Source organism: Ambystoma mexicanum, chromosome 4q (genome assembly GCF_040938575.1).
Source record: "Ambystoma mexicanum isolate Mex_15411 chromosome 4q, UKY_AmexF1_1, whole genome shotgun sequence".
NCBI lineage: Eukaryota > Metazoa > Chordata > Amphibia > Caudata > Ambystomatidae > Ambystoma > Ambystoma mexicanum.
In genome coordinates, this window is record NC_090928.1 from 476,145,311 (window position 1) to 476,172,425 (window position 27,115).

General features: G+C 48.1%; 1 protein-coding gene across 5 annotated transcripts in view; it reads left to right on the forward strand.

Annotated features, from left to right (window-relative positions):
• The window catches only part of FANCL (FA complementation group L), a 1,272,502-nt gene that overhangs the window by 1,090,050 nt on the left and 155,337 nt on the right, over nt 1-27,115 (forward strand). For all 5 annotated transcript variants that reach the window (XM_069608050.1, XM_069608049.1, XM_069608048.1 and 2 more), the window contains 2 exons: nt 6,054-6,099; nt 6,181-6,262. In XM_069608050.1, the coding sequence (XP_069464151.1) occupies nt 6,054-6,099; nt 6,181-6,262 (128 nt within the window). The remainder of the gene's footprint in view (nt 1-6,053; nt 6,100-6,180; nt 6,263-27,115) is intronic.

Sequence of the window (27,115 nt, forward strand, 5' to 3'; positions counted from 1 at the left end):
TGCAACCCAAAGAAAAGGAGGAACAGGAGAAATTAGTACACGTCACCACTTTCTCCCAACAAAGTCCCAAAATCAAATAAATCATCAAAGAATTGGTCTACACTGACCTTAGATCCAATGATAAAAAGGCTTTTTCCAGAACCTCCACTTTTCGCATATAACAAGAGCAAATCAATGAGAGAACATCTCGTCAAAGCAGATTTCTCAATGGAAAGACACACCCAGGATATCTATAAAGGAACAACTCCATGTCATAATTGCAACAATTGTAATAATGTAATCAAGGGCAACACCATTACTCATCCTCACAAAAGTTACAAGATAAACCTTTATCACTCTTCTACCTGCGATTCGAAAAATGTAATATACGGCATAAGATGCCCATGTGGAATATATTACGTAGGGATGACAATGAGGAAGGCAAAAACAAGATGGTCGGGACACAAATCAAACATCGGGACAGGAGCCATCAAATCACCAGTCACTCAACATTTCAAGAAAGAAAGACATAACATCACACAGATAAGATTCATTATTTTGGAACAGATAAAAACATCTGTAACGCTCACCTGGTTCCCCCGGAGGCGCCGGTCTTGATCTGGCGAGGATACTGTCTTCAGTGTTAGGCGCAGGGTTCGTTTTGCTCCCGGACTGGGCCCCCTTCCCACCGACAGTTTAAGCTGAAGAGTGAGATGTCTGCAAGGGTAAACCAAGGTATTAGTGTTTGGAAGATTCGGAAAGTTCCTAGCCCCTCTCGCCCTTTCTTCCCCGTGGAACTGGGTTGATATTGCGCTTACCTTATATAGGTAAATGCCGGGCTCTCCATCCTGCGTCTTGTGCAGGGGCGCTGGATCCAGTTGCTTCACTGGATGCGAGCTCTGCCTCTTGATAGCAGAGGATTTGCTGAGAGCGAAGACGCCGTTAATGCACGAGCGTGCCTTGTAAGTATTAAAGTTCCTTTTGCATTGTTCTCTTCTCCTTCAAAAGTCTTAAGTCTGTAAAGTCTATGTCTTTCCTTTTTCAGATGCTGTGACGATGAAGATTATCCTTCTAATGACACGTAAGTAGAAAGACTGCACTAGCGCTGGAGAATGCTCCGTAATGTCTCTTTTGTCTTTGCAGGTGCTGATGTGCAGCGCGAACAGATTGAAAGCGACGGGTAAGCAGTCTTGTAACTAAGCGTTACTAACCGATGTATCTTGCCTTGCAGGTGCCGGAATGCAGCGCGAGCTGAGTTGGAACAGGCGTAACACAGGTAAGCAGAACTTGTAGTTGAATATTACTGACCGAAGTTCTTTCTCTTTGCAGATGTCGGATGCCGGAAGAGAAAGGCAGAAAAAGGCGCCTTGGATGCTGCCGTTGGATTAGGTAAGTAGATTTGCTGCCTTTACTTTAGCCTAACCTGTGCCTTTGTTTTGCAGGAGCTGCAGAAGACTGAAGAAGACTGAAGATTGGATTCCAGAAGGTTATTTCGTGTTCACAGGATCTGGAGGTTTCCTGGAGCTGACACGGTGAGCGTCCTGCTGCAGATGCAGAATAACGCGAAGCACGTGAAACCAATCGGGTGTGGTTTAAATAGCCTTCTGTAGTGCTTAGGCGTCTCCTTCCACGGCCCCACCCAGGTAAGAAAAGAGTTCCAGATTTCTAGAAGAGTTCCTGTGTTCTGCTTCCAGGGAGTGGCTCCTGCTCCACCCAGACAGAAAAAGTAGTTCCAGGCAGAGAAGGATCAGGAGACCAGTTAGCTGGTAAGTAAGCAGCATGGTCTGCTACAGGTAGGTCCACCAAGCACTCCTATCTAATATGAGCCCGGCGCTTCCTGTGCGGGGACCAGTCACCATCATGAGCCTGGCGCCACTGGCGCCAGGACAAGGTCCAGAGGGTCCCTATAGGGACTGGCTGGTTCCTGGGATCAGAGTCATGGGCCTGCTTCCAAGGTCGTGGGGCAAGTCCTGACCCCTTGGAAGCAGGGATCATGACAACATCAAGAAGAGGAGGAAATCTAAACAAAATGCTCTTACAAAGAGAAACATATTGGATTGAGAAATTGAACTCTATGCAGCCCAATGGGATGAATGCTGATTGGGATTTAAGTTGCTTCTTATAGATATGCACAGATACCACCAGACCTTAAAGGCACGCCTCAGTGCCTATTTCCAACAACAGTAAAATGGGGTATTAATATGTAGAAATTCAAGATACAAGGTTCTGATTATGTCAGCCCCATTGATCACAGGTTGGCAATGAACAATTAAACAAAGGACAACACTCGTCTGATGGCATGCAATGCAAACAGAAAACGCATCAACAAGCATGTTTACAATATCGCGCAATAACGATATCCAAAAATCAGTGCAGCCACAGTGAGATTGTGATAAGTAACAAACGCGATGGAATATGATCTCTTGAACCCCCAAAGCCACTACAAGATGGCGCCCACGGATTCACCAAGAGTCATCCACTTGGTATCACAATTGAAAGCAACAAGGGACTACACACATGAAGTTCCATCAAACAAAAACAACGTGACCACGGAGTAACGTTAATGCGACACGAACACCTCAGAATTGAACTGGAAGGAGAGGATTTGTCGAGGATATTGTGCGGCGAAAGAGAGGAAACCGAGCGGAACGTGATGTCACAGGACACGTAACACCGTGCGAGCACGCTCAATTTACCACAAGATTGTTGCCCACGCCGGTCATCAGACAAAGGTGAGGCAATGTTATGCTAAACATGTAACAGTAAAAACAAGGATGCTGAATTAGGGTTTTGTGACTGGGGCACAGCGCTATGCTTTAGCGACTGTTCCCAGCACAAAACCCATCATAGAATTATGAGATCGCTAGAAAAACGATGTTCATTCGTTTTTTAACAGATTGAGCAAACTGTCAATCATGCACAAAAGAATTGATGAGGCCAAAACCTTGAAGCTAAACCGACATGAACTAGATGTTTTGAAGACGGGAGAGATCTACAGTATTACAGGTACACATGGTCAATTAACTAAAAAGGAATCATTGAAATTCTTAGTTAGAAAAAATAACATGAAAATACTAAGGACACAATTTCTAAATAGAAACATAGGTTTAATTTTCAGAATCAACACATTGAAATATAGTACTTGGTTGCACCTGATGAATAGAATAGAGAGCCCGAAACGCGTCGTGCATTAGAAAACTAGACCATCCAATAAGCAGTCTATTCACCATCTGGGAGTATCATGGACTAGAAATCCCCACAAAACAATAGAAAATGAACTGTTGAAGGGACATAACATGTGATACTGGTTCAAAAGAAGTTGAGAACATACTTGCTGATTGTAGAAACAATTGTATTGAATTTGAAAGTATTACTGTGCATGAAAAATAATGCCAAATTGTTGAAATGATTGTTATCTTGAACATTTACAAAGTCGAACAGAGATATCGACAATGAGTACATAGATACTCTTTATTTTGAATTATTAAAGAATAAATGTTATTTTCACAAAATTGCATTAAGAAAAAATGTGTTTTGCATGAAATCATGCCCATTAGTGTGCACAGAGTAAGGTCATTTTTGCTTAACTGATCCAACAAATTGTACCGCTTTCAAACAAGGAACTAATTCAGCCATAAATTGCTGTACAAGTTTGAACGCTATGGAAACCTCAAACTGATTTGAGTGTTTTGAATTTCCCTCAAAGTGGTTTGAGACTGAATAATTATAAAGAATGAATCCTGCAAACGTGGAGCGATATAATGGAAGGGGTGACGGTGCTGCCATCACGGTAGAATATCACTATTATTCAATGTAACATCATATGCGCATGGACCGGCTCCTAACTCATCACGCTGTCCTTTTTTAGCTGGATCTGCACCATTGCTTTTTGGTATCTCTCGCGATCACTCCCGCTCCAATATTACAGAATAAGCAACGCCCCTGAAAGTGCATCACACTGTGCGAGTTTATCATTTTGGTACACAAACACCTGCACTATTGAACTTCGTTGCTGGCTTGAAGCACCGAGTGATGGGTCATCATGTGGACCACGTAAGCAGCCAGGCCAGTGCACATTAATCCTGACCTGAAGCGTTCTCTTCTGTACCGGGACTCACGTGCAGCTCTGCTAATGCACCTCGCCTCTGACATGAAGCAGAGTAACAGTTCCAGTACTGACACTATCACTGCTCTGCCAAAGCACCTCACTTAGCTACTTCTGATCTGCGGAACACTTTGCTAGGTCAGCGTCACAGTTGGACTCGGACAAAAGTGGTCCACAGCTGCAAATGGCTCTTCATTCTTTTTGTGACCAATTTTTTACTAGTACGCACGCGGGAGTTGTTGATGAAATGTGATGCAAGTTGTGCAGTTTAGAGAATATTTATTCAGAAACAATGGTCAAAACTAATAGTTGCACGGCTAGCGAGAAATCTAGCGACTTTTTTCTATTGGTTTGGAGACTTACACTTTTTTCTATTGGTTCGGAAACTTGCTTAAATGGCAAGTCTCCAAACTAATAGAAAAAAGTCGCTAGATTTCTCGCTAGCCGCTGTTTAAGCACAAAGTCGCTAAGGGGCCGTGATATCTCACCTAAATATAGCAAGAAAGTCACCAAGTTGGCAACACTGGGGCTTTGATGGGGTAAAAGCCCGCAAGGGGCTAAGACAGGGCGTGTGTGGGGGGAGGCGGGGAGAGAATGCGTGCACGCGCGAGAGGCTGTGATGGGGAAATGCGTGTGTAAGGGTCTGTGACGGGAAAATGCACACACGAGGGACTATGACGAGGGACGACTCCAAAGTCCCCCCACTCCTTCACCTATCCTTGGTTACCCAAATGTAGAGAAGTTTGTGGTACAGGGTTCGACATTAAGAGAATGGAAGGGTGTTGACAAGTTTGTGGGATTACTTGAGAAGAAAGTAGATGAGTAGCTGCAGGAGGATTTACATGGTTGAGGGTTGATGAGGCTGAGGGGGGCTATCCTCTTGCAAAGGTGGCCTAGCATGCTGCTTTATATTTCTTGTATGGCAGCAGTGTTCCAAGGCTGGAAGCCAGGTGTGAATGGGGTATTTGGCAATGTAGAGAGTCGTTGGGGCATAGATGACTGAGTCGCAGGCTTTTCCGATGGGTTAGGCTGGGAAGTGTGTACATGGCATATAATGATTAGGAAACAGTCTTGATATGTTTTGAGTTTGTGCTCGAGTAAGGGTGAGTTAATTTTTTAATGGGTATTGAGAATGTTTGTATGGATGATTGATCAGAGTAGGAGGGGGTTGACTAACCAGAATGACTCTGCTATGGGGAGAAGAAGGGTGTCGAGGGTGAGATTGGCCAGGCAAATTAGGAGTTGGGATACGAGACTGCATGGGACCTGTTTGTGTTTAAGAAGGTGTCGGTTGATCCAGAAGAACGTTAGATGAGTACTACATTCAGGGTGATGGGCTAGGTGGCAGGCAGTTATTAGCTGTTATTTGGGATGTATTGTTATAGTAATGAAGAAGTTGAGATGAAGGCCGTCCATACTTCAAATGTTTTCATTGATTCCTCTTCATAAACACATTCCACAGTACCATTTAGTTCTTACTCATCAGATTTGGTGCTGCCCTTCCCCTCCATGATTTGGCCTGCTTCCTGGAATGTTATGTTCATGAAAGGGACTGGTTTGATGGAGCTAATGCCAGAGTGGAACTAGTCTTCTCAATGCTACACTCTAAAAACGTGCTTGGCCCTTCCCAAAGAGTATCATTTTGACATGAACAAAAGAGGTTTTCCTTACTTTTATAGTTAATCGCATGGTAAAAACTGCACATTTACCTGTGTTTTATACTTGGGTGCTTAACTATTCTTTTTAGGAACGTTAAAAAAGTGGTTTTAATGAATGTATGCATGAAACATTACAAAATAACCAGAGGTACATGGTTTGAGCGGCATCATAGCTGCATCAGTGAGTAATTTGTAATATTGGTTAACTGATGACATTGGTTCAATTACGTTTTTCAAACTGGTTCAATTTTCATATCATTTATTTTTATTTAATAAAAATGAAATAATAATTCTAATTATGCTTTTCCTAGTGGTGAATCCCCTGAAAATGAAGTTGAACAACAACATACATATGTGGTAAGTCCTTCTGACATTGTTGTTTTAGTTTAGAATTCTTTTCAGTCATCACAGGTGATATGTAGTTTCTTTTTCTTGTAGGGATCCAGAAAATACATTGCTGCAGAATTTGAAAGATGTTTTGGAAATCATTTTTCCATCTCGTTCTACCATTGAAAAGGCTGTAAGTTACTCTTTTAATGCTTCCTTTTTCGTAGTAATGCGTTGTGGTGACTAGATACAGTACCTTGGCATCTGTCCTTGAGTGCTGATCTGACTAGTCCAAGGAGACAGGAGATTGGCTCAGAACACTGCAAGGGCTGTGCAAGAGTGTTTGGAATAAACAAGGTGGGAAGGATGAACACAACAGCCCTGAACGTCTTCTGATTGGATTACTTCTTCTTGATTTCTGTCAGATTGTTACATAAAGTGTGAGCTAGAACTGAACTTCTTTTTTCCCCACAGGTAGCAGCATAATCCAAGAAATTGTAGAAATGTGTTGGAGACACAAACCAAAGGGCTCCTCTTAGACACTTTAACATTATATTTATTTATTTGCGATATATTTTTTACAAACTTTTCTCAAATCCTAAGTGACCTAAAATAATCAATTAGCACAAACAGTCAATTACATCGCTTACTAATTATCCTATAGGATGGCCGTGTCCTGGCCACCTGGATGACAGATCCCCGGGGACTAGTCAGGGAGACACTTTCAGGTTTCTCACATGACTCTTTTTCACCTTTGCATGGTGGACAGTGTTACCCTTGGTAAACGGAGGATATGCTGATGCTCCAATATAGAAATAAGAAATATTGGCAGATATTAGTAACCGTCATTCTAATGGATTCTTTCCTTTTGCAGATTCCTCATCTATGATAATCCCATCCCCATGACAGCTGTACTCTGAAAGCTTCCCACCGCCAAGGAGTGCAGCACGGCTCTTTCTTGGCTCCATCCGACGCCTCTACGCATCCCACATCAGGCATGACATTGGGGCCATTATACATTGAGGCGCTGCGCCCCGTGCCCGGAGTTCCTTTGTTCCTTTGCACTCTGTTCTTTGATCAGAACTAATTTGCTTGGGGGGCGCTGTTGTGCGCTGAACAAGATGTCCGCTTGATCTTCGAGCTCCGTGGCTGGCAGACTCCTAAAGCGTTAATCCTGCATTGGTGTACAACCTTAACGAACATACCAGAAGCGATTCCACACCAGCTGACCCAGGGAATATCCGATCCAAATCTGGGCTGGAATCGGTGCCGGATAACCAGAGATTGAGTGTGCACGGAGCCGCGGCCACCCGCCAACGGCCGCGTACCTGCGTGCCAAAAGCCAGCGGTCCTCCTGCTGCGGGCCATCCTCAACTTCATCCTGGGAATACAGCCTGCTAATATAGGAGGGACCCGGCGGGGGACGGGCGTCCACCTCCGAGCAGCCGGTGAACAGAACCCCAGAGGGGGGTGCGTGAGTTGCGGTGCCCCGGACTGTGGCCAAGACACAGCGCTGCATGCGAGGCCGCGGGTCCGGTGGTGGGCTGGGCTCCCTCTGGCTCGGGCAGACAACCGCCTGAGGACACAAGCCGGACTCCTCCACTGTGGTGAGCTGCCTCCCCTCTATATACATATCCACGGTGGCATGCGGGGAGGCCGACCTGTGAGGGCTGCCTCCCCCCAGAGAGACTCCAACACCCGGGGTGGAGACGCAGCACAACAGCGGGGCCCTGGTGCTGCGCTCCTCCGACAGCGGAAGAGAACAGCAGGCTGAACTCAGCTGCCATAAGATTCGAGAGGAATCCATACCTCACACACCTCCATTAATTAATAAACGCACATTTACAGAGACATTTGAGGCACCCTTAGGGAAAATTCCACTAGAGCCCTGGAAAAGGGCTCCTGCTAAATGCATGCATCCTGAGTGGGGAGCAGACTGCTCCGCTACCCCTCCTGGGTGGCGTGCTGTGAGCCGGGCCCGGCTCCTGAATCAGACCCGGTGTGCCTTGGGCTCGTGGCTCACCCATGAGTTATTCCCTCCACCGGCAAGCACAGTGAGTCCTTGGGGCCCTTGTCCCCCCTATCGCTCCACCGCCTCTCATTGCCACCCGACGCTGTGAATAAGGCCAACTGTCCCCGCTCTCTCTACAAACTTTCACTCACTGCCCCGGGCAGTACTGCGCACTTGGGTCGTCCCTGGGGGGGCACAAGACCCCAGACTATTATGAAACACTGAGTGCGCTGCGGTGCGGGGCGCGGGCACACCAACACAGCCCCGGTTTAAGAAGTACTGGACTCCACATCCTGATGCCACTCCAGATCAGTCATCTGCACCGAAACTCATATGGTGCCTCTCCAGGAGCACACCATTAAATCCTGAGGCAGCCGCGTGGGGATCACTGTTGCGGGGATGCACATCCTTGCCCCCCGCTCACATTTAATATCCAGAGGCCAGGCACCCACAGCCCACGAAGTAGCAGGGATGGTGCCCTCCATCCATTCTCGAACATCTGATCTGCTGGTCCCTGGTCCAGCTGCCTCCCGGATGACGGACTTGGGGCGTTTTGCCTGACCCGCAGTGACCTGCTATATCTGCATCAGGATCCTCACGCTCATTGGGACTCTGAAATATCACTTGTCTCTGTCCCACTGCGGCGCAGGGTCCCGTTGAGTACGTTTTACTCTTGCTTAACCCTCTGAGCCCTCCCTCCCTGGGCACACCACGCAAAGCGCGAGGCACGTAGACTTAACCTCCTGCAATACCTGGCTACCCCCTATCCTACATAGAGGCCAATACTACATTCTACTGGTAGCCTTGGTGGGCACCTCTCCGCCAGCGCACAAAGCACTGCCCTCCCTCTCTCTGCAGCCTACCGGGCCACCTTCCTGCACTGCATGTGGGCTCCATAAATCCCCCGCTACCTAACTTCAAGCCCCCCTCTCGTCACCATGACCAAAGGAACGGGGAAAAAACAGTGTTCCATCAATATGTTTGTGAAAACTCTGTCGAGATCGGCCGAGGAGGCGCCGGAGCAGGTTCCAACTAACCCAACACCACCTGACCCTCCTGATTCCCGGAACATGATGGAGTTCATCCACGAAGGTTTCACCACACTCCACTCCAAACTCTATGACATGAACGGCACCATATCCTCCAAGGCTCACATCAAGAGGACTGACGGCCGGGTGGCGGAGATCGAGATGAGGGTGAGCGCCACTGAGGATAACCTGGGCTCCCTTCGTGTGGAGGTCTCCTCGCTTTCCAACCGTGTCCTAGAGGTCGAGAAGAATAATGAGGACCTTGAGTCCCGATCGAGGCGAAATAACCTTCGCACTATTGGTGTACCTCAGGACGGCGCAAAGGAGCCGATGGGAGACTATGTAGAGCGTACACTGCTGACACTCCTTGACTCTCCAAAGTTCTCCCCTCAGTTCGCGATAGAGAGAGCCCACCAAGGCCTAACAGCTAAACCTAGGCCAGGCGCGCCTCCACGCCCCATCGTAGCCAGGGTCTTGAATTTCCGGGATCGCAATGCCACCCTTAGGGCTGCGAGAGCTAAGGGCGAACTGCTACTGGGAGGTGCTAGAATACACCTGTACCGCGATTTTTCTGTGGCTGTTCAGCGGGAGCGCAAGAACTTCTTGGCGGTAAAGAAGAGACTTAAGAGACCACAGAGTTAAATACTCCATGCTGTACCCTGCCAAGCTACGGATTGAACACTCCAACCAGGTGTTTTTCTTTACAATCCCAGAAGAGGCCTCCAGGTTCATTGATGAACGCTTTCCTGGCTAAAATTCTCCCTACACCACATAGTTACAACTGTTAAGTTATTCTGCTGAGAGGTCCCTAAAGCCAGCCACCACGCTATGTTAGTAACCTACGAGACTACTACTCTCAATCGAGAACAAATTGGTTCACCATCGTACGACTGTGCCATACCTACGCGTCCGAAATCCTCTTCAAGTTATATGTGACGTTATTGTTGGGCACCATGTTTATCCTTAAAATCGCCCCATGGTCCGGAGCATTGTCGCCAGGCCGGTTCACAGGCCCCCTGGCGTTGATGCCACTGGTTTGGTTTTGGTTAATGGGTTATGGGGTTACCATTCCTCTGTTTGGGGGAGGGACGTGGGTGGGGGTGGGTTACGTTGGGTGTTATGTTATAAAAGGCTTGGCGACCGCAGCGTGGGTCGAGTACGAGGTAACACTGAACCGATGGTATCACAGGGCTGCTAGAATGATCCATCAGTCATCGGGGCTGCCGCTCCGACGAACATTGATCCTAAAACAAACATCTCTACACTGGCAACTGTAACTTTCATGAGCTGGAATGTGCAGGGTCTGGGTAATTATAAGAAAATGAGACAACTCCAGTTACAGTCCGAACGTCACGGGGCCAAAATCCTTTTCCTGTAGGAGACACACGCCTGCACTGAATACTGTGAAAAATTTGCCAAAGTGTGGGGTCCCCACAGATACTACACTAACTACTCTACTCTACACAAAGTCAGGGAGTTATGACCCTAATTCACAAGAGCCTCAAGTTCGAGCTTATATCCTCACAGATCGACCCTCAGGGCAGATGTGTGTTACTCCATGCCACTCTCCAGAACAGCGAGATGGTCCTACTGAACATCTACGGTCCTAACATTGACGATCCAGAATTCTACTTACATCTCGCATCCCTCCTTGATAGCTTCCCCTTAATACCAATTCTCTGTGGGGGTGACTTTAACACAATCTTTGATGTGAACCTTGACAGATCCAGCTCCAGACCCCGCCAACTCACTAAAGCAGCCTATACTACATTGTCATCTCTCCCTCGACTTGCACTGGTCGACGCATGGAGGCTCTTCTACCCCGACTCCCGCTCCTTCTCCTTCTACTCCTTGGTACATGACTCCTATTCCCGAATTGACAGATGGCTAGTCTCTGATGTACTGATAAAAATGTGACACAGCTAAAGATTCTTCCGAGAACACTTTCTGACCATTCGCCGGTGTCTATTACCCTTTGCTGGGGCACAGACCGCAATCGGAGTAGACACAGGAGAATGAAACCTCACTCTCTCCTTGACCCTGTATTTGGTTCCGAATTGGAGATGGCCATTGAAGAGTTCTTTGAAATAAACACTGATTTGGTATCTTCACAGGCCACTCTTTGGGAATCTTTTAAAGCGTACATTAGGGGCATAGCATTGTCCAAGGAAAATGGTATCCTTAAAACAATCCGAAAGGATATCGCCGAAAGTGAATCCAAACTATCGTCCCCGGAAGCCCAATGTTCACTACACCAAACCCCTGAAGACCTAGCTTCTATAGGAACAGAACTCAACACGTTTCGTTCTCTGGCGGACCGTGAACTAAAATTCCTGGACAGCCCTGGCCTAGCTTGGAAATATGGTGAGGGTGAACGTTCGGGCTGCTTTCTGGCTAGGCTTCTCCGGCGCGAACTCGGTGCCCCACACATCCCTGGGGTGGAAAGGCCGGATGGCTCCCTAGCCACATCGTCACAAGACATCAACACTGAATTTCTCACTTTTTATGAATCCCTATATGCCAATGCGGATAGTGCCTCGGCATCGGAGATCGACTCCTACCTCGACGCCCTCCACCACTCGGTACTCTTCCCCGAAACCATCGGATCCCTCGGCTCCCCATTCACCCCTGAGGAGTTTTCAGACGCTGTAGATTCACTTTCCTCAGGGAAGTCCCCAGGCTCAGATGTCATCCCAATTGAATTCTATAAACGCTATAAATTGCTCCTACTCCGCCGCCTGATGGCCCTCTGGGAGGAATCAGTGGAGACAGGGAGATTTCCCCCCTCTCTTCGTGAGGCTACAATAATGGTCTTACTCAAACCTGGCAAACCCTCCACACAATGTGGCTCGTACCGTCCACTTTCGCTCATTAATTGCGACGCCAAAATCTATGCCAAACTATTAGCTCTACGCCTAGCGCCCTACATGCCGCACATCATTCACCCTGATCAAGCAGGCTTTATTCCAGGCAGCTCCACTTCCTTGAACCTGAGGCGGCTCTTTAATTAGCAGAATAAACTCAAATGGTCACGCAGTAGCCGCTACACTCGACATGCAAAAAGCGTTTGATTCGGTCTTGTGGAAATACCTCTGGCGGGTTCTTGAAAAATGTAAATTCGACTCCTCCTTTCTCTCCCGGGTTAGATTGCTATACTACGATCCTGTAGCCAGGGTCCGCACTGAGGACAGATGCTCTCCCCTATTCCAGATCGCTAGGGGAACAAGGCAGGTCTGCCCATTCTCTCCCCTGATCTTCGCCATAGCGATGGAACCATTCGCCGATATGCTATGCCAATTCCACGCACATAGAGGCCTACGAGCTGCGGGCCAGGCTGATATAGTGTCCCTGTATGCCGATGACGCGCTTCTCTTTATCCGCTCTCCCTCCATCAATTTGGCTCCGATATTGGAGGACGTCATCCACTTCGGACACATCTCCGGACTTAAAGTGAATTGGGCTAAATTCACCCTCTTCCCGCTCACAGACTGCACTCCCCCCACCCCCCCGTTACTCTGGGATTCGCGTGGGCTCAGTCAAAATTCACCTACCTCGGATTAGAAATAGCTCGCCATTTCGAATTGACCTTTCAAAGAAAACTATCAAAAATACCTTGCGAACCTCGAAACTAGGACACTGGGCTGGAGTAAACTGCCGATTTCCCTTGCAGGCAGGATAGGGATACTGAAGATGATAGTACTGGCCCAACTTCTGTACAGGTTTATCAAAGTCCCATTAAGGCCAGGAGATGGGTTCTTCCGTACATTGACTCGCACGATTAACACATTTTTGTGGCACTCCGGCGCGGTCTGTCTGAAGCTTGGGACCTTGTCCGCCTCAATGGAGGGGGGTGGCTTTGGTGCTCCTGATTTTCTCAAATATTGGCTGGTAGCGCAAATCCAATTTACATCACACTGGTTTAACGCATTAGACCCCCCTCCACACCTCAGGATTGAAAAACTGGTGGTTGGTGACAGGGACATCCGTTCCCTAGTTGTTCAACCCATCCCTTCAGAGTCTGACTCACTCGACCCAGTGGCCTGCACGTCCCTGGCCTTAACAAAAGCATGGAAATGACTCGGTACCGCCCAATTCTGGAATTGAATATGTTCTACCATGTCAACCATTCTCGAGCATCCTATCACCCCATCCCCAATGAGATGTATCTTCCACGACTTCCCCGAACTCTGCCGAGATTCCAAAAGACTGGCTGGCCTTTGCATGTTGCTCGCAGTACGGTCCATCCTACTCTGTTGGCTTTGGCCCACACCACCCACTCATGCACAATGGCTCAGGGCGGTCACCTGGGCTTCAGACACCGAAGAATCCTGGTCCCTATAGCAGCCCACTTACTCAAGACCCAGACATATTTGGCTCAGGTTTCGATCCTATATGTCCGCTATGGATACTGCATCAGGCACTACATCTTCAGCTCCCACCTCCCCTCACCCCAGTTTCCCCCTCTGAACGGCTGTCTCCCCAGTCCCGCACCCACTCTGCATGTACCTCCCAAGTGTATAATCAAACTGTAAGCTGACTTTGTATACCTGTATTACCCATATTGCCAATGTAATGTATTTGCCTTGTATGTTGCTCGCCTATGTCTGTGCTGCCAAGCTTAATAAACAAAAGTAAAAAAAAAAAAAACTAATTCGCTTAAAAAGCCAACATTTCTCTATTCCATGGCCACTTTGTTGAAGCTGTCGGGATTCAAGCCTTGTCCGGATTGCGGCCAGTAGATGTCTGTTTTGTATCCGCACCAGACCTGTCTTTGTTTAGGAAGGCATAACAACACTCTGGATTGTGGGTTGTGCCAGTTCATGCACCTTAAGGCCCGCTGGGAAAGAGCGGCAAAGCTATTCACCTTCATTCACAAGGCAAAGAGTGTGGATCTGCAGTCTTGTTCGAGGTTGCACGATACTGAGCACCATCCGAAAAAAATGTCTCCACGCAAAGAGGAAGAAAAGAAGGCCAAGAAGAAGCAGCACCGGAAGAGAAGAGATCCTGCTCCCCGAGTGGATCCTTTCACTGTCACCCTTCATCCTCTAAGAGGAGGAGCCACCGCTCTAGGTAATCCTCGACACAGCAGGTACAATTACCTTACCCCACCTAGTCCTCCACAAAAGAGGAATGAGAGGCATTTTGCCTTAAACTGATGGCTATATTTGCCACAGGGCTTCAGACTCGGCGCTGCCGGCGAAGGCGCCTTCGGCTGGGCTGCCGACTGTTCTCACTGTGTCTGTTGTGACCGGCCGGGCACCCGCTGGAGTCCACTCGTGCACGCCTTTGTACTTGGACCAGGATCTGATAACAACAAAAGGGTCCAGATGCCGGACAACACTGCCTACGGCAGCTGTGTTCCTGGTGGCAGGACTGATCAGCGTTGTTGAAGCTCCCCGACGTACACTCCCCTACAAGAGATTCCTTCATGTCCAAGATGTACTCCATCTAGCACAAGAAAGGTGATCCAGTGCCATTCGATTTGGAGCCAATGGTGTCCAGGGAAGAGAGAGATTTCCCAAGGAATTCTACGGGGAAGGTGAGGATGTGTTTGGGCTAGCCACGGACCTGCGCATCGCCAGTGGCCTGGCCACGTCCCCAGAAACCTTGCCAACTCCCACTCCGGGCAAGCCTTAGCCGCTTTTCAACAGATGATGGCCAAGGTAGCTGAGACCATGGGGCTTTCTGCTCTATCCCGATGCCAGATCCAGTACAAGCTTTGTGATATCCTGGATGATGCCCCTAAAATGGAGATGATGCTGCCCTTCAATGTGGCAGTTGCGGCACCTGTAACAGAGGTTTGGGAGGACCCTACCTCTGTTGCAGCAGTTGACTGGGACCTGGCAAGGAAACACCGCCCGGCATTATCTAATCCGATTTTTTTGTTATCCTCTCATGCCTCCCATGAAAGCTTGGTGGTTCAGGCAGTTCATTCCCTCTTGGCAAGAAGAGCAAGAGACTGACGCTTGTGGCAAGAAGCTATTCACATCGGGCAGCCTTGCTCTACGTGCAGCGAAAGCTTCATTTGCTCTTGCCAAGTTCTTTTGGCCTCTATTCTGCTGTGGAAGGGGGAGCCGAGCACACCCTGAGGCAGAGATGCCGGATGGTTTTCAGGCCCTGGTGGCTGATGGCGGGTCGGCTTCCCACCAGATCTTACTTTCTGGCTTGGACACCACGGATTGTGTGGGCAGGTCCATGGCTACAGGGACGGTACTCAGATGTTGGTTGAAGACATCAGGGTTTGCGGTCAATGTGCAGACTCAGCTTTTGGACATACCTTGACACTTCCAGAGCCTGTTTAGGTCAAAGGTGGATGAAGTTCTCCCGAAGGTGCAGTCCTCAAAGGCCTCAGCTAAGTCCTTGGGGCGCCCTCCGCTCAGCCTGCCAAAGGTAGAGGTTTTTGTCCCTTCCCAGCCTATGCCGCTAGAGGCTGTTTCAAAGCCGTCCGCTGGGAAGGCTGCAAAGCAGACACTTCCCCAGAGGCATAGGTGCACAGAGAGGAGGTGCATATATGGCCACTGTCCCCTCCGCACCCCAGGGGGCGCTAAACCTCAGTAATGGGCTCTGTCACTCTAAACCAGTCAGAGGGAGGCATTCCCTGTTCAGCTCGTAATAGTCCAGGACGATATCCGACGCATGGACCTTGCATGTCATTCTTCAGGGTTATTGTCTCCAATTCATTCAGCTGTCCCCGGACCACCACTCTGCCTCTGGACCTCATCGTCCTGCAGCAGGTCCGTCACCTCCTTCAGTGTGAGAGCTACATTTCTTCAGGAGAGATTGTGCTGGAGAATGCTGTGGAAAAGCCATTCTGCCCTTTCTTTCTACTTTGGATTGCACAAGCTCCACCTTAAATATCGAACAACAGCGTGGAGCGTGCGCATTGTGAGGCAGTCTGAGAGTTACAGTTTTGCATTTCAGCGAGGGAGGCGTGCCGGCTGCTTAGGTAGCTCTCCCTTTCTCACAGCCAGTTTACCTGCTGATCTGTAGGTTTCCGATTAAGTCGCTTGCCTCAAACCACTTGAACTCGCGTAAGAAGTGAGATTTGAACTAGACGTTTTGTATGATGGAGCTTCTTTACTTTGTGGGATGCCGTTGTCTTTGTATGAATTGAGAAGCGGGAGTAACTCTCAAGGTAAACCCGCTCTGCTGCTCCCTGACCAGGAAGTGGCAGGTGGGAGCACGGTAATGGCCTCTCTTGTGAGGTTACTGGAAGCGGCAGGCACAAAATCTGAGATGCGGCTCCCAGAATCTAAATTGAAATATAAGGGTAAGTCGAAGTCCCTCTTTCTTTACGCTCCTTCTGTGACTAAGAACATTGATGCTGGCGGGGGAAGTGATGAAGCGAATGGGGTTCTCGCTATGTCTGTACCCCCCACATTATCTTCATGCAAAGTTGTTTCCATGCTTCTACCATGTTTTCTTTGTCTTCGACCTCCTCGGAAGTAACACAGGCTGACATTTTTTATAATGGTTTGATTGGTACTGTTTTTCAAGGCCAGTGTGACATTGGTGAAACCGGCTGTTTTTATTTTTGGAAAATCAGACTCTAGGAGTAGAACTACTGGTCCTTCTTTGGAGGGCTTTGATGTATCTTCCTCTCGTTTGCACTGAAAAGCTATCAAGTCTGTTCTATTTGTTTTGCCGGCTCCATTACGTTTAAGCGGGCCTGTTCTGGAAGACTTTTTTCCGACTCTGCTGTGAGCCATCAAGGGTCTTTTACGGGAATTGAATGTTCTGAAATCCTGTCCATACATGACTCTGCTGTGCAAGCTGAAAGACGGAAGGAGGCGACGGTAAAGTTGTCAAATGTAAATGTTGGTCCTTTGGCCATCTCTGATGAGGCCCCCTTTTGGATTTTCTTCCGATGGATGGTGTACTGCCTGGCTACAGCCGGGATGGTCTTGAGGTTACGGAAGGAATCGCAGAGGGGCTGGGGGGGTTATGCTTATGGCTGTTACAACTGCCATTGCACCTCGAATAAGGAGCTTGGTGAGCTCCTTGGGTGTAGTACCTCCCCTGGTTGTATATCCTCCTAATGATGCTTCAATTCACACAACCCTGGAAAAATGTGTGCTGCATAATTCGGTACCTATTCTTACTCCTGGGTTGAATATGACAGGCAATTTGAGCTTTTTTGTCCATACGTCCCCAATTTTAGTCAGGGCGGGCTTGCATTCAACAAAATAGCAAGTTTCTAATGCTAGGGTCGATTGTGTGTTAACCTTGATTTCTACCTTGCAGGCAACTTTAAACCTGTCCCTGAAGGCCCTGACAGACACTCATGAAAGGATAGGCAGGGTTCTTGGGGACCTAGTTCTCACTATCAACTGATTAAATGACAAATTCACGCATATTGATGGATACATTAGTGGTATTGATATTTTATTTCTATTTCGCTCGTACACAAGTGTTTCAGAGCGTGACAAGGCAAGAGTAGGGTACAGGGGAGAACAAAACGGCGATTTTACTAGGCCCAGTGGCATTGAGAATATGCAAGTGCATGGGAGAGGGGGAGGGGAAAAGTGCAAGGAAGGGGGAGAAGTGGAGAGTGCGGAGCAAAGGAGAAACAGATAAATAATAATAAATAAATAATAAAGGCAACAAACGGTGGTAGTGCAGCCAGCAATTTGCAAGTGCTGGGTTTAAGGCAGCAGACAGGGTAGGTCTGATAAGTGCAGGAAGAAAAAAAGTGGGAGGGGGCTGTATGCGTACAGATACAGACCCAAGTTCCAGGGGTGGCCCGGAGGAAGTGCGAGAGGGTGGCAGGGTGAGCAGGTCCCTGGGCCCAGAGGACAGAGGGTGGCCAGGTGCACAGTGCCAAGAGAGAACAGATCAGCAGGGGAGAGGGGTAGCGAAGGCAGAAGCAAAGAGGAAGGTTTTGAGGTACTTCCGGAACCGGAGATGATTCTCCAAGTTTTAGTGTGGCAGGGAGATTGTTCCAAAGGGTGGCCCCAGCCGAGGACAGAGATGTACCCCCAGCTCGTTTCTTTGAAAAACGACGGACCCTGAGGGAGTTAGAGGTAGAGGAGCGAAGAGCTTGAGAGGGGAGGTATTTTCGCAGGGATAGCTGAAGGTATTTTGGACCCAGGCCCCAGAAAGCCTTGTGGACAAATGCAGCAGGTTTTGAATTTAATCCTAGCATCCACTGGGAGCCAATGGAGAAATTTCAGAGCTGGAAAGATACGATCCCAGGGCTTGAGGCCAAGGACAAGTCTTGCAGTCCTATTCTGGATTAGTTGCAGAGGGCAGAGAGTAGAGAGTAGAGGCAGGTACATTTAGAAAGAGGCTGTTATAATAGTTCAACCTAGAGAGAACCAGAGCTTGGGAGACCCCAACTTTCTTGGGGAAGGAGAGGAAAGTTTGACTTTTTAGAGACATCAGAGTTGTGGGCGGAGAAGGAAAGTGTGAAGTCAAAGATGACCTGAGGTTCCTAGTCTTGCAGGTGGGGGTAGGAGGAGGGCCAAGGAAGGACGGCCAGAGAGTGAGGGGAAAGGATGGTGAAGGTTTGCCGATGAGGAGGATCTCCGCCTTGCTGGCATTCAGACAAAGATCATTGGTGGTGAGGATAATGCCTGCTTGCCTCAAGGGTGTGGTGTGAGGTGTGTTTTAATGGCAGTGCATTTGGTAGACAGATCAGTACCCTTACCAAGCTTGTCTGTGAGATCTAATGGTAGTTGTAATGGCAGTAAGGTTTGTCCAGAGGCAGGTGACGTTGTAGCTGTGGAGAATACATCTAGTCCCTGCTGCTTGCCACTGGTTAATCTTAGTTTTTTATCGATCAGGTGACTACTCCCCCAACCATTTCCCCCTGAGAGAAACTGTACTGCAGGTGGCAGAGGACTTTTTGGGGGCGAGGTTGAGTGTCATGACCACTGCTTTCAAGGAGTCAGGACCTACCCAACGCCCTTGGAAACAGGCTCATAACATGCCTTATCGGCACCAGCAAGTCCCAATAGGGACCTTTTGGACCTTGTCCTGGCACCGGTGGTGCCAGGCTCATAGTAAGGACCCGTCCCAGCACAGGAAGCGCCGGGCTCATATCAAGTGTAAAAGTGCTTGGGTGAACCTACCTGAAGCAGACCATGCTGCTTACTTACCAGCCAGATGATGCTTTACTCTCTTCTAACAGGGACTACTTTTCTTTCTGGGTGGGGCAGGCACCACTCCCTGGATCACTGATGCTGGAACTCTTCTGGAAGCAGGAACTCTTTTGCCTGGGCGCGGCTGCGGTGGAAGAAGACACCTAAGTACTCCTATGGGCTATTTAAACCACACCCGATTGGTACCACATGCTTCGCGTTATTCTGCATCTGCAGCAGGACGCTCACCGTGTCAGCTCCAGCGAATCTTCAGCTCCTGATCCTGTAGTTACGAAAATTACCTGCTGGGAACCAATCTTCAATCTTCAGCATCTCCTGCAAAACACAAGGCACAGGTTAGACAAAGGCAAAGTTAGCGCTTCAACTCACCCGAGCCATCGGCAGCATCCAAGTCGTTTTCTTTTCTGCATTCCGCGTCCGGCATCGGGCCTGCAAAGACAAAGAACATTGGTTAGTAACGTTCAGTTACAATACTGCTTACCTGTGTTGCGCTTGCTCCAACTTTGTTCGCGCTGCATTCCGGCACCTGTAAAAACAAAAGGGGACATTAAGGTGCATTCTACGGCCCTAAAGCAGTCTTCCTACTTACGTGCCTTCGAATTCACCATCTTCTTGTTACGCTCTCTGCCACGAATCTTGGAGAGCATCTTCTTTGGCATCGACAGCATCCTAAAAGCAAAAGACATAGACATAAGGAAAAAGACATTTAAAGAGAGCAATCCAAAGAGAACTTTAATACTTACAAGTCACGCTCGTGCAGCAAAACGGCTGCATCGCTCTCACCTTCCCTCTGCAATCAAGAGGCGGAACTCACATCCAGTGAAGTAACTGGACCCAGCGCCCCTGCACAAGACGCAGGATGGAGAGCTCAACATTCACTTACTTAAGGTGAGCACAACAATCATCTGAGTACCACGGGGAGAAAGGGAAAGAGGGGCTAGGAACTTCTCCCATCCTTCCAGCCACTAATACCTTGATTTTCCACTTGCAGACACCTCACTCTGCAGGTCAAGCTTTCGGTGAGTAAGGGGCCAAATCCGAGGGCCAAACGAACCCTACGCCTAACTTTGAAGACGTTTGCAGCGCCCAGCCCAAGACCAGCGCCTCCGAGGGAACCAGGTGAGCGTTACAGAACGCGAAGCCTCCCAAACATTTCCCGCCCAGGCGCAATGGAGACTTCAGACACAGACCAATTGGCCCAGTTGCTCGGGGAGTTGAGAGCAGAAGTACACGCAGCACGCCAGGAAACAAATGCCCTAAGGAGAGAGCTAGTGATTTCTAAGGAGCGAACAGACGACTTGGCTAGACAATTGTTACAAGCCCAAGCGGGACAGACTCCTCTGCCTACCCCTGGTGGAAGCCATGCCCCAACGGCTTCCTCTAATCCGGTGCAAATTAATCTACCAGGAAATGTACCTTTGGCTCCGCCCGAACGCTTTTCAGGTGATCCGAAAAGGTTTGCTGTGTTCATCAATCAGTGTCGTTTGCACTTTCTGTGTAGACCTGCCGCTTTTCCAACAGACCAGGCTAAGGTAGCCTTTGTGCTCTCATATCTTAGTGGCAGCGCCGCAGATTGGTCTATTCCTTTAGTGACTCAGGATAACCCTATCCTTTATAATTTCCAGGACTTCCAAGCTAGTATGGAAAGATTGTTCGCAAGGCATTCTCAGGGACAGGCTCTGGACAATGAACTTCTTTCACTACGACAGGGCAATCAAGATCTTCTGGCCTACATTGCATCATTTAACAGACTAGTGGTTGAAACCGGATTGCCTGAGGATAAGAGGATCACCCTTTTCTATAGAGGCCTTCGTGGAGAACTTAAAGACGTTCTGGCCCAGGTGGTGAATCCACCACAAGACTGTTCCGAATACATTGATCTGGTGGTGCAATTAGATCATAGGATACAAAATCGAAAAGCCGATCGTTCCAGGTTTGAAAATCGAGTTTTTTCAAGACCACAGAGCTCCGTTAAAGGAAATAATACCGTGGAACCCATGCAGATTGGGGTGGTGAAAGGACCTCTAACCCAAAAGGAAAGAGAAAGGAGAAGACAACTACAATTGTTCCTCTATTGCGGGAACTCAGGGCACTTCCTCCAAGATTGCCCAGTGAAACCAAAGAAGAAGACAGTAGGAGCTTCCGATAAGGGTGCCAAAGGTTCAGAGTCGGAAAACGACCTCGCCCGACAAGTGTAGAGGTCCGCTTGCCGAGCGTAAAAACCAGTTCTTTGACCTCGCATTTTACCATGCCCATGGTCCTCGTGAGTCCAGAACAACCCAATCGTATGCATGCCATTAAAGCATACATTGATAGTGGCGCAATCGGCAATTACGTGGACTGTGAATTGGCCGCCAGGATGAATCTGTCTCTTTGTCCTAAGTCGGTGAAAGACGTCATCACCACCGTGGATGGTACGGAAATAGCTTCCGGACCAGTTACTCACACCACCATGGAAGTGACGTTGGTAAGCCAAGATGGACATCAAGAGAAAATCGTGTTTGACGTGATCAAGGCTCCACAGTTTCAAGTTATCCTGGGAATCCCTTGGCTGGAAAAACACAATCCTCAAATTGATTGGCGAGCAAAGACAATCCGGTTTCCAGAATGCGCACCTACCTGCTATCCGCAGCCCCCCACGAAACTAGCTGCAACTGCTTCTGAGAGTCCTCACCTGCCTCCTGAATACCGGGAATTTCAGGATGTCTTTCGAAAAGATCAAGCTAATTCACTGCCTCCTCACAGATCATACGACTGCCAAATAGACTTGGTTCCAGGATCCACTCCTCCATGCAGTCGAATTTATGCCCTCACAGAACCTGAAAATCTTCACCTAAGGCAGTATTTGGATCAGTACCTGGCTAATGGATTTATCCGTCCCTCGAAGTCCCCAGCCTCTTCAGCTTTGTTCTTCGTGCCAAAAAAAGAGGGAGACCTAAGAACATGCATAGATTACCGTGCCTTGAACCAGATTACGATTAAGAACAGATATCCGTTACCATTGATCCCTGAACTTCTTGACCAAGTTAAAAGTGCCTGTATCTACACAAAGCTGGACCTCAGAGGAGCTTACCATTTAGTACGAATAAAGGAGGGCGATGAATGGAAGACGGCCTTTCGTACTAAATATGGACTGTTCGAGTATCAAGTAATGCCCTTTGGGCTTTGCAACGCTCCGGCAGCCTTTCAGTATTTTATGAATGACGTCCTCAGAGAGCTCATTGATGTATGTGTAGTTGTCTATATTGATGACATTCTGGTCTACTCGTCCTCTGAGGCGGAACATCGAAAACATGTCACCGCAGTACTGGAGCGGCTCCGAAAACACAGACTCTTTGCAAAATTGGAAAAATGCGTTTTTCACGTCACGGAGGTCGAATTTTTGGGATTCATTTTGTCACCAAATGGAGTCCACATGGACTCAAGAAAAGTGGACGCTATCATTAAGTGGCCCTCACCAACGTCAGTGAAAGGAGTTCAAAGCATGTTGGGCTTTGCTAACTTTTATCGAAGATTTATCCCAGATTTTTCTCGAGTTGTCCAACCCATTACAGCCCTCCTCAGAAAGAATAAACGTTTCGAGTGGTCTACAGAGGCTGAACAAGCCTTTCTGGAACTAAAAACAAAATTCACCTCGGCTCCAGTTCTAAAACATCCTCGCCCGGAACTTCCCTATACCGTAGAGACTGATGCTTCCAGTCTCGCAATGGGAGCAGTGCTTTCGCAAAGAGACCCGGAAACAAATCAGTTACACCCAGTGGCATTTTGGTCCCGCAAATTTTCAGCTCCTGAAATCAACTATACCATTACAGATAAGGAACTTTTGGCGATTAAGTCCGCCTTTAAAGCTTGGCGGCATTATCTCTTGGGAGCCCGACACACAGTCACCGTCATCACGGATCATCGTAATTTACAGTACCTTAAATCAGCCAAAGCTCAATCCTCTAGACAACTTCGCTGGGCATTGTTTTTCGCCGAATTCGACTTTGTGATAACTTACCGACCAGGCAACAAGAATGGTAAAGCAGACGCTCTCTCCCGAATTGGAGTAGATGAACTCACGACCAATCTTGAACCCGTACCTATAATTCCGGAACAGAGAATCCTGGGTTTAATAGATGCACGATCCATTGAAGACATTGAAACTAAAGTTAAAGATCTTCTGACTCCAGCAGAAGTGCAAGACTGGCAGCTCAAGGGAAATGATTTCACAATGGATAAGAACCTATTATACTTTCGAGGAAGATTATATCTACCATGTACCGATTTACAAAGACAGGTGATCTCTTGTTACCATGACTCCTTAATGGAAGGACATCCCGGCATTACCAAAACGTTGGAAAAGATAAAGAGACATTTTTGGTGGCCATCTTGGAGAAAGGACATTAAGGACTTCATTAATTCTTGTGGCGTGTGTGCTCAAAGCAAAAGCCAGAAGGAGAAACCAGCAGGTCTCCTACATCCAATAGACATTCCTCCACATCCATGGCATACTCTCTCCATGGACTTCATCACGGATTTACCACCATGCTCCGGATTTAATACAATCTTAGTGATTGTGGACCTATTCTCGAAAATGGCTCATTTCATCCCATTGAAAGGGTTACCTACAGCTCCAATTTTGGCCCGAGAATTCCTCGAAAACATCGTTCGGTTGCACGGCTTTCCTTCAATTTTAATCTCAGATAGAGGGAGTCAATTTATTTCTCACTTCTGGCGGAGTTGTTGTCGTCTAGCCCAAATTGACATAAGGCTTTCGACCAGCCACCATCCCCAGACCGACGGGCAGACCGAGAGGACCAATCAAACCTTGGAACAGTATCTACGCTGCATGTTACAACAATCAGAGGGCACTTGGAAAGACATTCTCTGGATTGCGGAGTACGCTTATAATAACTCGGTCCACGCCGGAACAGGAAAAACTCCGTTTTTTCTTTCATATGGAATCCACCCTCGCACCTCAAATCTTGACCCACCTCAGACTCTTGGAACACCCGCTGTAGATCATCTGCATTCGACAATCACTCAAGCCTTTACGGAGGCCACATCTCACCTTAAGCAGGCCAAGGAACAATATAAAAAGAGTGCGGATCTACATCGAAAGGAAGCTCCTCAATATCTTGTGGGAGATCAGGTCTGGCTGTCCACCAAACATTTACCCCTAAAAGGACCGCGTACTTTCAATCCACGATACCTGGGGCCTTACCCAATCACTGCCATAATCAATCCAGTGGCGGTAAAATTGGGCCTACCTGCTCATATGAAAATACATCCAGTTTTCCACGTTTCACTACTGAAACCCATGCAACCTGGAACCCGTTTGACAAAATCTCCAGACCCTATTCTCGTGGACGGAGAACTAGAATTCGAAATACAAGACATATTAGACTCCAAGATTTCCAAATCTAAATTATACTATTTGATTGACTGGAAAGGTTATGGCCCCCAGGAACGATCTTGGGAACCGTCGGAACATGTTCATGCACCCCGTCTGGTTAAGAAATTTCATCGAACTTTTCCTGATAAACCAAGACCCCCGGAGGGAACAAATTTGGGAGGGGCCTTGAGGGGGGGTGCTGTCATGACCACTGCTTTCAAGGAGTCAGGACCTACCCAACACCCTTGGAAACAGGCTCATAACATGCCTTATCGGCACCAGCAAGTCCCAATAGGGACCTTTTGGACCTTGTCCTGGCACCGGTGGTGCCAGGCTCATAGTAAGGACCCGTCCCGGCACAGGAAGCGCCGGGCTCATATCAAGTGTAAAAGTGCTTGGGTGAACCTACCTGAAGCAGACCATGCTGCTTACTTACCAGCCAGATGATGCTTTACTCTCTTCTAACAGGGACTACTTTTCTTTCTGGGTGGGGCAGGCACCACTCCCTGGATCACTGATGCTGGAACTCTTCTGGAAGCAGGAACTCTTTTACCTGGGCGCGGCTGCGGTGGAAGAAGACACCTAAGTACTCCTATGGGCTATTTAAACCACACCCGATTGGTACCACATGCTTCGCGTTATTCTGCATCTGCAGCAGGACGCTCACTGTGTCAGCTCCAGCGAATCTTCAGCTCCTGATCCTGTAGTTACGAAAATTACCTGCTGGGAACCAATCTTCAATCTTCAGCATCTCCTGCAAAACAAAAGGCACAGGTTAGACAAAGGCAAAGTTAGCGCTTCAACTCACCCGAGCCATCGGCAGCATCCAAGTCGTTTTCTTTTCTGCATTCCGCGTCCGGCATCGGGCCTGCAAAGACAAAGAACATTGGTTAGTAACGTTCAGTTACAATACTGCTTACCTGTGTTGCGCTTGCTCCAACTTTGTTCGCGCTGCATTCCGGGACCTGTAAAAACAAAAGGGGACATTAAGGTGCATTCTACGGCCCTAAAGCAGTCTTCCTACTTACGTGCCTTCGAATTCACCATCTTCTTGTTACGCTCTCTGCCACGAATCTTGGAGAGCATCTTCTTTGGCATCGACAGCATCCTAAAAGCAAAAGACATAGACATAAGGAAAAAGACATTTAAAGAGAGCAATCCAAAGAGAACTTTAATACTTACAAGTCACGCTCGTGCAGCAAAACGGCTGCATCGCTCTCACCTTCCCTCTGCAATCAAGAGGCGGAACTCACATCCAGTGAAGTAACTGGACCCAGCGCCCCTGCACAAGACGCAGGATGGAGAGCTCAACATTCACTTACTTAAGGTGAGCACAACAATCATCTGAGTACCACGGGGAGAAAGGGAAAGAGGGGCTAGGAACTTCTCCCATCCTTCCAGCCACTAATACCTTGATTTTCCACTTGCAGACACCTCACTCTGCAGGTCAAGCTTTCGGTGAGTAAGGGGCCAAATCCGAGGGCCAAACGAACCCTACGCCTAACTTTGAAGACGTTTGCAGCGCCCAGCCCAAGACCAGCGCCTCCGAGGGAACCAGGTGAGCGTTACATTGAGGTAGAAAGGGACATGGACACAATTGAAGAGGGGGGAGCCTGCGGGAGTGAGGTAAGGGATGAGTTCCCGATCTTCCAACAGAGAAAAAAAATAAGAAAGGTAAGAAAAAAGGAGATGTGGTAATTGACCTAAAAACAAAACAATGATAAGAAAAGGAACTCCTGGGGATCGTGCACATTTTCCCTAAGGCTATTCCTTCCTCATGCTCCCCCTGCTGTGTGTGAGCCCCTACTACCGCCTCAACAGGATGGAGGCTGTACTAATGAAATGCGGGTTGAGAGAGGACTGGATTACTCTAATGATTTGTCCTTTTCGGAAGCTGCAGTGCCTGAGATGGTAATATCAGTGCCTCCTAGAGAAGTAATTGATGTTTTGGGTCTTAGTCAGGAGTCGGTAGCAGTAGTGGGCTGATTGCTTTCTTTTACGATCCCCCAGATACCACCCGCTGGTGCATTAATTGCCAACAATCCTGTGGCTGCTGAATTCAGATCAATTTTCTCTTATATAGGGGTTGAAATAAAGACGACCCCATTGGAGGTTATTGAAGAAGATCTGGAAGAAGTGACTATACCAAACGCCCAGCCACCATCCCGTGATTTGGTTCATTGCTGATCTTCCATACTTTTGAAGAGAGGAGACCCATGAGTGTTACAGCCTGTGTGCCTGCGGATACATTGGGGGGAGGGACTTTCCTCTAACTATTGTTAAAAAAGATCATTCCGTGCAGAGAGAACATGGTCCTTAAAAGAACTGAATGTTCTCAGCCCACTGAGGAGTGTTTCCCTGCTCTTACCTATAAGTAAGGGTGATATCACTCAGGTTAAGTTTTGGAACGACCAACGGTTCGACAAGGTTATCCTCCACTTGCCTTCATGGTTGGAATTGAATCAGGTTGTTGACGCTTCTGATTACATCAGAACATGGGGTTGTGATATGTCAGTTTGACTCAAAG